The sequence below is a fragment of the Genypterus blacodes genome, unplaced genomic scaffold (genome assembly GCF_046128005.1).
Source record: "Genypterus blacodes isolate CSIRO-AG114 ecotype Tasmania unplaced genomic scaffold, CSIRO-AGI_Gbla_v1 ptg000053l_1, whole genome shotgun sequence".
In the NCBI taxonomy this organism is placed as follows: domain Eukaryota; kingdom Metazoa; phylum Chordata; class Actinopteri; order Ophidiiformes; family Ophidiidae; genus Genypterus; species Genypterus blacodes.
Window position 1 is genome coordinate 5,465,001 of NW_027466865.1, and position 10,291 is coordinate 5,475,291.

A 10,291-nucleotide genomic window follows, 5' to 3' on the forward strand; every position below is an offset into this window, starting at 1 on the left:
TTTTTTGTCAGGCAGTTTGGAGGATGTAGTGAGTCTTTGGGTGGAGCTGTTACTGAGGGAAGTGTGTGGGAAGGAGGCAGAGCTAAACGCAGCACCACTGTGTTACTGTGCTGCCAGGGAGAGGAGAGGAGAGGAGAGGAGAGGAGAGGAGAGGAGAGGAGAGGAGGGGAGGAAACGAGGAGTCTATGTGATGTGACACATGGCTGAAGGCTTATTTTTAGGGCAGCAAATTATCTCATAGCAGCACTGATTGTGTGTGTGAGTGTGTGTATGTCACAAGCACAGCGACAGAGGGACAGATGTGGCCTGCTGTCTCACATACCGCAGGGTTCACTAAGAGGGCAGTGTGTAGGGAGAGAGAGAAAGTCCAGAATTAAGAGGATGGAGCCTTAATGTTATGCTTTATATCTCTCAACAATGCTTGGACTGCCTGTCTCTCTTCATCTTCATCAGTAAGGACTACCCAGTGGTCCCTCGCACTGCTGTACGTCAGAGAGTGTGTCCCAGTGGGAGTCCCTTCAGCACGGAGGGTCGGGCTCTGCGGGGCTCCCCAGAAGTCGCTGGATCCCCCTACACGTGTGAGACCAGATTGAACAGCAGCAGCCCGCAAGAGCTGCTGAGCGCCCCACCCACACACTATGCCCTTCCTCTTCCTCACCTGCACCACAGCCAGCAACCACAGCTCTACAACTGCACCAAGAGGAAAGGTAGGAAGACCCAGAACAGTACAAACCACAAAGAGTTAAAATGCTACAATACAATTCAAAATGATGAGGGTGATGGTGATGATTATTATTAAAAACACCATCGTCTTAGAAGAAATAATAAATGTATCGGATATAGATTCGAAAATTAATTTGAATCTTTTTTGACCCATAATATCGTTCTGTCACTATAAATACTCAACACTACTTTACATTCATGCTGCATTCATGAGTGTGTAGGAAAGTTCTAAAAATAAAGTCATAGTGGTGCATTCAATGTCTAAGACAGAGCTCACAAAAAGGGAAACATAACGCTGCGAACCTTATTGATGAATAAATGAGAATCTAAAACGTTTCCTAACGCCACAATTCAATTCCCACTGAGAAAAATTATTTTGGCATCAATTACTCACATAAATATATAGAAAAGATGAATTCACATGTTCTCTTTTAATCCCTGGTTAAATGTGTTGCTGCTGTGTGGTCCTCCTTTGAATGTGTAAACCAGAGAGAGATGCGTTGATACACACACTCACACTGGTGCAGCTGTGTTTGCTTTTGTTCAGTGACATGCAGATATCTGGGTGCTGCATGTTCTCCTGCCAGTTGTGTTAGGGAGAAGTCAATGGATCACAGACACACACACCCGCACAGTCCTGATCAGCTCAACTAGGTGGTGTGCAGAGAGTAAATGTGATGTTTTCTCTCCTTCTAGTGGAGGAGAGCGCCCCTCAAGGAAACCGCCAGCTCCAGTACAAGAAACCCTTCACTGGAAACTCGCCAAATGAGGGGGAGTCGTACTATCACCCCTCCTCTTACCCGCACCCCCCACCACCTGGTCTACCTAACAATCCTGTCACAGGTCTCAGTGATTCCCCCTACAGCTCAGACATGGGACAACGTCAGGCGTGCATGTTTGCTGCCTCGTCAGAGCCGAGGCTGGACGAACTCAGCTGCACATCCTGGTCTTACACCTGCCCTCTGCCCACTGCCATGACCCCCATTGAAAGCTACCCTCCTTATACCCCACATCCTTCCTATAGCTCCAGTCCTCAGGGCTCTCAGCTCAGCGCTATAGCCCACCACAGCTCTCCTACGTTGGCAGAGCCCATTTCCCATGACCCCTACCAGAGACAGAGCTCAGGACCTCCAGCCCAGAGCTCCCAGAACATCAGCAGACAGCTCAGTCCTCCTCTCAGGGAGTATCCTCGCTACACTCCCAACCTGTCTCCTCCTCTCTACCACACACTAGAGACACACACACATATCAGGTGTGGGGTCCCAGAGTGGAGTGCAGCCTCCTAATCGGACCAGCGTGTAAAGACAAAAGACTGGTGGATGCAGCATCAAATTGTACCAACCTTTCTTTCTGCTCCTCTGGAAGATGCTGCGCCATATAAGGACTTAATATGATATTAACTTTGTAATATAATTGTGAAAAGTGTGATTTTGTGCTGTCTGGAGAGTGTTTCAGTGGACTGTCAAAGACAAGGTCAGAACTATATGAAGCATCAGGGTTTACCAAAACAAAAAGCTGGAGTAGCAGTATGCTGTTTCCCAACCACACAGACCAATGTCATCCAACTGTTTGCATTGTGAGCCAAACAGTGAAAAGTACTGGACTGGTTTCCCCTCCATAACTCCCAGTGTGCATGTTGTGAAGGATGTGCTGTACATTGTGACCCACCATCAGTAAACGTTCAGCTCTCAGAGAGGAGCCTGAGGGAGAGCAAGGCACAGCTTCATGCTCAGCCTCGGTGGAGGAGAAAAGGCACGGGTGTGTGTCTGTGTCTGTGTGTGTCTGTGTGTGTGTGTGTATGTGTGTGTCTGTGTGTGTGTGTGCGCGCCTATGTCGGCTCAGCTCAAAACTGCTTTGAGTTCATTTCAAATGAGACGGGCAGAAGTAGCTGCAGGCACTGTGCCACAGATAAACAGCATGTTTAGACCACAGCACAGGCTGAGGAACCTGTAAACATACCCAGTGCATGGGTAACTGCACAACACGGCATCATGCAGCCATCGGCGCTGCCCTCTCAGTCACTGCCCTGCCCCCAACCGACCAATCAGTGGTTGAAGCCAACCACCAAGCATGCTCCTCTCTTTTATTCTTGCCTTGCTGATTCAGAATTTCCCCATGATTTGTGTGAGTGTGTATGAGTGTGTGTGTGTGTGTGTGTGTGAGTGTGTGTGTGAGTGTGTGTGTGTTTTAGCCCATTTTTGTGTTCTGAATTTTTCACGAGTCCAGTGTTGCTCTTTGACACGAGAGGATTGCTCAACCAACACACACTGCGCTGTAAATGTGATAATGATGCACCGAATCCTAAACATATTCCTCATATTGTTATATTATTTAAAAAATCAAATTTGCCGTCATGTTCGGTAAGAAATATTGATCTATTATGCCAAAGCAGAAATCAGATTCTGATTTATTTTTCTATAATCAAGGTGTTGCATTAACGTGAGAGACGGTGCTTTAACTGCCATCACAGACCACATCCTCATTATTCCTGATATGTATTTGATTCCTGTGTGTATGTGGGTATGTGCGTGCGTGTGTGTATCTGTTGTGAAGTGTAAAACGCTCACTTGTTCCGGGAAATGTGTTTTATCGTACTGTTCCTGCTAATAGTATTTATTACTCTAGATTTGTACAGATTTGTTTGTTGAAAAGTTGTGAGGTTATTTCTCAAAGAAGACTTTCACCCTCCATTTACAGGTCGTGATAAACAGTGGTGATAAACAAAAGAAAACAAAAAAAAATCACATGGAAATAACAACACAGTTCTATACAGAAATGAAATAAATTTTTGCGAATTTTGTGTAAGTCCTTTCAGTGCTCTTCTTTGTGATTAGAAACAAACACAGAACAGACAAACAATTAACATTCCCTGCAGGTTATTTAAAATACATTCAGCACCTTGGGAGTGGAAACTCTTTAAGTGCACTACAGTTTATCAGTTCAAATGCGTGTATCAATGAGGAGGACGTGATAACCACAGCAGCCCGATCTTTTTCCAAACTTGCACACAAAAAGAGTCAAACCGTCCCTTTTAGAGATGTAATTTAAAGTAGAACATTAGGACACTGTGCACTATATGTTGTATCCAGGATAAGGGACCTCTGTGTGTCAGTATGCACCCCTAACCCACCCAGCTCTTCCCACCCCCCATTCTCAAGTGGTGTGGGTGCTGGGGTGCAGTGCATACCTTGTCCACCTCATCTTATCTCTGACAGGTTGTTTGGCATCTCCAGTCTCCACCAGCTGGACCCCCTCACTGACAACCTGCTGCCCAGAGAGGGAGGGCTCTGCTGGGATGGGGAGCAGAGGAGGGTGGGGTGCACTGGGGTCCCCCCTCTTCTCTTCTCCTGGACAGACACATATTCACACATGCTCTCAGCCTCCCTCCTCCTTCCGATCATCTCATGTTTCTGTCTGTGGCGGTGAGGTTAACCTCTCACACCTGACACCTGCTCAGGACACAGCACATGGATTCAACAGACAAATGTGCAAAAGCTATTTTTTAAATTTTGTATTTTTATTGCAGCAAATGGTTACACGCATGCCAGACATTGTCAGCTCTCTTCTCCCTCTCTTTTCTCTCTCTTTTCCTTTCTCTCTCATGCACCATGAGGTCAGAGGTTAAGCAGGCAGCTCTTCAGAGGGTCTGTTCCTCCTTAACCCTTTGTCTCCAGACAAATGCAGAACAGGGGGAAGCTATGGAGGGGGACAAAGAGAGATTGGGAGAGAGAGGGAGGAAGGGTTGAGGGAGAAGAGAGAGAGGAAGGGAGAGAGAGAGGTCCTTGGGGCCTCTAGCCCTCAAGATGGATTGCATCACTTCATGCTTGTGCATACAGTAACAGAGCTCTGTGATGACCTCTGTGTGGCTGGGAGTACTTGGGAAAATAAAGCTTTGGATAAAGTGGTAAAGTAATATTAAACACACTAAGTGTGTGTGTGTGTGTGTATGACCTTAATTCATCAGGAGAGGACTTTCTCAGACACACTGGTTGGACAGCAGATTGATGAGCCTTTGTGATCAAAGTGCCTAAGTGGTGCTTATCGTTATCTACTCAAATCCCCCTAAAACACACAAACACACACACACACACACACACACACACACACACACACACACACACACACACACACACACATACACACATACACATACAGTGCCACCCACTCCTCTGCATATTCTTCTTTTCTGATCCTCTCCTAATTATTTACTCTGTTTTCATACACAGACAGAACAGACAACCACATCCATTCTTTTTCAGACACGCACCGTCTCATATAAGCACGACACCACAAGACACCACATGCTGAAAGACAGACACAGGGCTGGGTCTTATTTTAAAGTTCTCTGGGTGGAGAAGGGTTTGTGCTTCTTCTTATTTTATGCGGCTGCAGTTATAAAGCGTCTGTCCAACTGTGCAGAATGATTTCTCTGGCAAAACAAGCTTTTTAAAAGACACGGAAGACTGATTTAAAGCTGATTTCATTACACTCTGAACTATTGCTTAAAATATATAAATGCATAGTTGTACTCTCTTGTAGGACACTGAGAGGAATTTGTGCGACGTCTAGCATTAGTGATGCCATTTGGTGGAGAATAAGTGGTCTGAAATGGAGTGTAATTGGTAAAGTTGATTATGTTTCCTCTTCATTGGTCTGATGGTGCTCTCGGCTCGGTGCCGTGCCAGTGGTTCTGGAGAAAAAGCTCTGACACCGGACTGACGTAGAGGAAAGAGAAACTCTCTGCACGAATGCAACCAAGCAATTACGTGTCTCAAAGGTTCAGCAGTAAATGTTTCAATTGCATGAACCAGCCAGCCCATCAAAGTGGTTTCCTGTTCTCAAGTTGGTCCAGGTGAGAGGTCGTTCTGCCTACAGCCTGGTCACACTATGAAAACATAATAATGTGAAAACTACACAACATTAATTAGACTGATGGAGGCATAAAGAAGATTCTTTCTTTGCTTATGTCTATACGCAGGAAGTATTCCGTAATCAGTAAATACATGCAATTAGTTTCAATAATTGTAAGACCCTACAGCCCAGCAGCAGTAAAACAATTAATGTTAGGCCATTACATATGGTACAACAATGTAGCTTGGAGGTTTATTTGAATGGTACTATCCATCCTTGCTATTATTTAAAAGCTGCGCAAATGGTCTAATGCTGTTAAGCACGGTATAGTAACAAGACTCAGACCCAAGCTAATTTCCCCCTAAATGAGAGTTTATGGCTGAAACAGCCCTGAAATCACTGGAGTAGATCTTAATATGAGCATAAGGGCTGTCAAGGATAAGAGGCCAAATCGTGTGTGTGAGGGGGGTGCACTTGGGTTGCTCCGTGTGTTAAGACTGAGAGACAAAGGGTAAGGTTAAGGGTCAAACTAACAGCAGACAGGCCACTCCAGGGTCAGAGGGCTCAGACTAACCTGATCAGTGATGGTTGTTTATCTGACGTACCGCCATCCTGACGCGCTCCATATCTTTCCCTCTCATGCTGGACTCTCACTTGTAGACGACTCCAACAACACGGTTGAAGATCATTGGAGATCAGCTGCTCCAGTTGAAAGTCATGCACAAAACGTTGATGTAGGGTTTCCTGTTGGCCGTATGCCACGGATGTCAGGGGTTCAGGTCCTGGTGATTTTTGTCACAGTCTCCACTTTTGACTCTTCATTGAAAACAAAATTGGAAACACTGTGATGTGAGCAAGAATAATTGTTTTAACTCCTAACATACCGCCGTCATACCCAAAGGTCCTAAGTCCTGCAGCCTCATAATACACATGACAGGGTGAAAGGGATCCAGGCGCTCCCGCAGTGGGTGGTGGTGGGGTTTGTGGGTCGTCATGGAGCCAATGTCCCGTCTGATTACAGCCACAGGACTGGAGAGGCACGCTAATCCGCCACACACACACACACACACACACACACACACACACACACACTCTCTCTCTCTCTCTCTCAAAAACAAAGACATGCCACCAGCAAGATAGACAGACATGTATACTACTTGCACATGACAACACACAAAACACTTAAACACACACAAATCTGTCCACTCTACAGATTATAAATAGTATTCCCTGAAATAACTCAAAAACAAAACCTAACACTAAAAGAACAAATGTCTGATTTAACTGGTAAAGTTGTCAATGGTCCCAAAGATTGTCTTTAAGTGTGAAATATTAAAAATCCAATTGTATTTGGCATTGGCTATTGTAGAAGTCCCACGTGTGCCTGGAATGCCTTTTTTGGGGTTTGTTTACCCAGCGTCCCTTGAGGCTTGTCACTACTTGTGTAAAAGGATGCTTGCAAACAGGCTACACGAGACCCCCAACATGAGACCTACACACAACACAAACATCAATAAACACACAAACTGCATGCATCTGATTTCAGCCCCCTCACCCTCCTGTCAGGCCCCAGCGTGTCCCTAAAGCAGCATTGTTTGCTCCATATTCACCACCTGAGTGTGATGTCGTCTCATTATTAATAGATGGTGTCAGAGAGTCGCTGCCCCCTCTGTCTGACAAGGCATTAGCATAAACACAGACTTCCTCTTAATATCTGTTTGCGCCACACTGTTGACCTTGAATTATGAATGTCTAAATGTTTGTTACCTGTCCACTCGAGTGTGAGACTGCATGTGTGTGTGTGTGTGTGTGTGTGTGTGTGTGTGTGTGTGTGTGTGTGTGTGTGTGTGTGTGTGTGAAAGACAGAGCCTTTTTTGAGCCACCTAACCAACAAGCCCCCAACTCCATAAAACTATCCAGTGTCACAAGTATTGTGTGTACACCGGATAAGTTGGTCAGTATTCAAAAATGAACTTTTATTTATGAATAATTTGAACAATTTGTCACAACAAAAGACTTTACAAAGATTTCAATTGTTTTTTATTCATTATTATTTTTTATTTCTTTTAGATTCACAAACACAGAATTCAACCAAAGACAAAAACACAACAAGTCCAGAAATTAGTTTTTGTCAAAGGAAGAGTAAATAATTTGTGTGAACCATGTAATTTCTGAAATCCCAAATAAGTTTAAGATTAGTTTTACCAAAGTCTCTTTTTTGAACAAGTGGTCCAGCAAAGAGCAGAGTCTGGTGTCCTATTCTCAATTTGTTTAGTGTTTCTATTATTCTATCCAGCTAAAAAAAAAATATTTTTTATTATATACATATACATAGTATACATATACATAAACATAGTATACATCGACTTTTTGTTCTTTCGAAGTGTTAAATCATCAGGGATGCTGTTGTTTTAGCTAATCTTCAGTATCTTTAGGGGAAAGTGGGAAGGTTCTAGTTGCAAAGGTTAACTAAAATGAACGGCAGTATGTTTATTTGCCATTGCAGGTTCTGACTTATTCATCTGCGTTTCATCTTCCACTTCAGCTGTTAAAAGGTCTGCTGATGTTTACATGGGTGTGATGTCTCCATCTCCTCAGCCTCACACTGTGCCATCACCTGACACAACATGCTTTTATTATAATAGCATCATCCCATTAGTATTAATAAACTACGGTGTGTGTGTGTGTGTGTATGGAGCCATCCACAGCTCATCAAAAATGGATACAACAGCATCTCTGCCTCTAGCTATGTGTGTTGTTGTGTGTGTGTGTGTGTGTGTGTGTGTGTGTGTGTGTGTGTGTGTGTGTGTGTGTGTGTGTGTCCCCTGCCTTTTGGCCTCCCTCCCTCCCTCTCTCTCTCACTCTCCACTTTCCCTCTGCTCATTTTGTGTGTGTATTCACGTCACTTCATATTACACATTTACAGCCACAGATGCATTTTTCTAGTTCTGTGGTTGTCCTTGTCAGCTTCACCATCCATGCCACACCACAGACTTTATTATGCAAAAATAACAGCACACAGCATTTCCATTATGTGCGCTAATGCCACTAGTATCACATTGTCATGTCAGAGCAGCACAATACGACACAGTTTGTGAACTATAGAGGGGACATCAAGTCTTTGGAGACATTTTACCCCCATGAACATATTGGCACATACCTAAACACTTATTTATGTATATTTTATCTGCTCAGAATTGTACAGATAAGTGGTTTAACTGACTGGGTTGAGATTGGGTTTGAATTTGTTTTGCGATATTGTGAAGGTAAAAAACAGTGACCAAAAAAGGAAATGTAAGTAAACAGGAGCCCTGTTTATGTTTATCAATTTACTTCATGAACATGACATTTTCTTGCTGAATATGTTTTATTGAAGATAGGATTTGACATGACAATGAGCATGCGGTTGTTAGAAACTTTTGGAGATTGTTTGTACACATAGAGGGAAAGAAATCATTAATAACAACAAGGATATGTGATCCATCTGAATTAGGTGAAAAGGTAAACGGTGACAGCCAGTTATGGTGACATGATGTGACAATATAACCTAGGACTGCTTCTCATTTTTCCAACTGGTGTGAGATGTATTGTTTCCTGACATTATACAAGTGTGAATACATCTGTCTCTGCAGCCCATCCCAGTATACACTGGATGAAAGGATGGGTAACAACAGTCTGGTTGACAGTCTGGCACACTCCAAACCACACATAACATCTAAACCTCATCCCAGTGTACAACTATTTTGCATTTTATATGAGAAAAAGAAGCAAAAAGCTTAACAGCAAATAGATTTTTAGTAGGCACACCTAACAACCAAGTGAAAAGACAGTATTTTAGTTAAATCATATTAAATTAGCACCCGGCACATTTACAGGAACAGTCAACAGCATTAATTCAAAGAATTAGGACAGCTCAATGATACACTTGCAGCCCAGTTAAACCCATATCGTGTTAAATGGAAATCTGACTTCAGAGAGCCGAGTTCAGAAGTTCTCGGTGGTAAAACTGGATTGTTCGCGACTATTGTTTCGAATGATTCATTACAGACCAAAGACGACATCCGCTGGTTAATGTTTGCTATTGCGCTTGTGCCACCAGACGAACAATTAAAAATTGAGCGGGGAGAGTTTATTTAAGTTTCCCGAATCTAAATCTGTAGGCTTAATTGATCCACCATAATAGATATACAAATAAAAGCCGACGTATTTGAGTGTCGGTGAACCTTTGGAGTCGGTGACAGATAACAAAGAGCAGCCAAAGTGCAGGCAACAGGCCCGACACACATACACATGTTTTTATTCAAGTTATTCTTATATTGAGTCTACATGCACACAAAATTGCATTGCCATTGCAATAAATACAATTTTATTAACAAAATTGTATGTTCAGGTGTACAAACATATATAGTAGAAATGTGTAAATCTAACAAGATTTGTACATTCAGGTCACTTAACGACAAAACATTTTTTCACACTATCGGGTATTTTCTTACTAACCGCAAACGTGAAAACTGGTCATGTTTGTGGGTTTAAAGAGTTTTTAGGAGTGTACTGGCACCAACTTAAATTTCCTAGACAGCCTACAGCGCCCTCTACCGGCACAAACGCCCTCATGCATTTGTTTTGACGCTCTAACAGACTCGGTGTCCCCCTTTAATAAGCCCGCTCTGTGTACGGGCCCGAGTGACGCGTCCCCGCCGCGTACGAGTCACGTGAC

At 43.5% G+C, this 10,291-nt stretch overlaps 1 protein-coding gene across 1 annotated transcript in view; it reads left to right on the forward strand.

Moving 5' to 3' along the window:
- LOC143001201 (T-box transcription factor TBX5-like) overlaps positions 1-3,480 on the forward strand; it is a 12,002-nt gene extending 8,522 nt beyond the window's left edge. The window contains exons 9-10 of the mRNA XM_076150662.1: positions 454-707; positions 1,420-3,480. Coding sequence (XP_076006777.1) covers positions 454-707; positions 1,420-2,009 — 844 coding nt within the window. The 3' untranslated portion in view covers positions 2,010-3,480. The remainder of the gene's footprint in view (positions 1-453; positions 708-1,419) is intronic.
- The last annotated feature ends 6,811 nt before the right edge of the window (positions 3,481-10,291 follow it).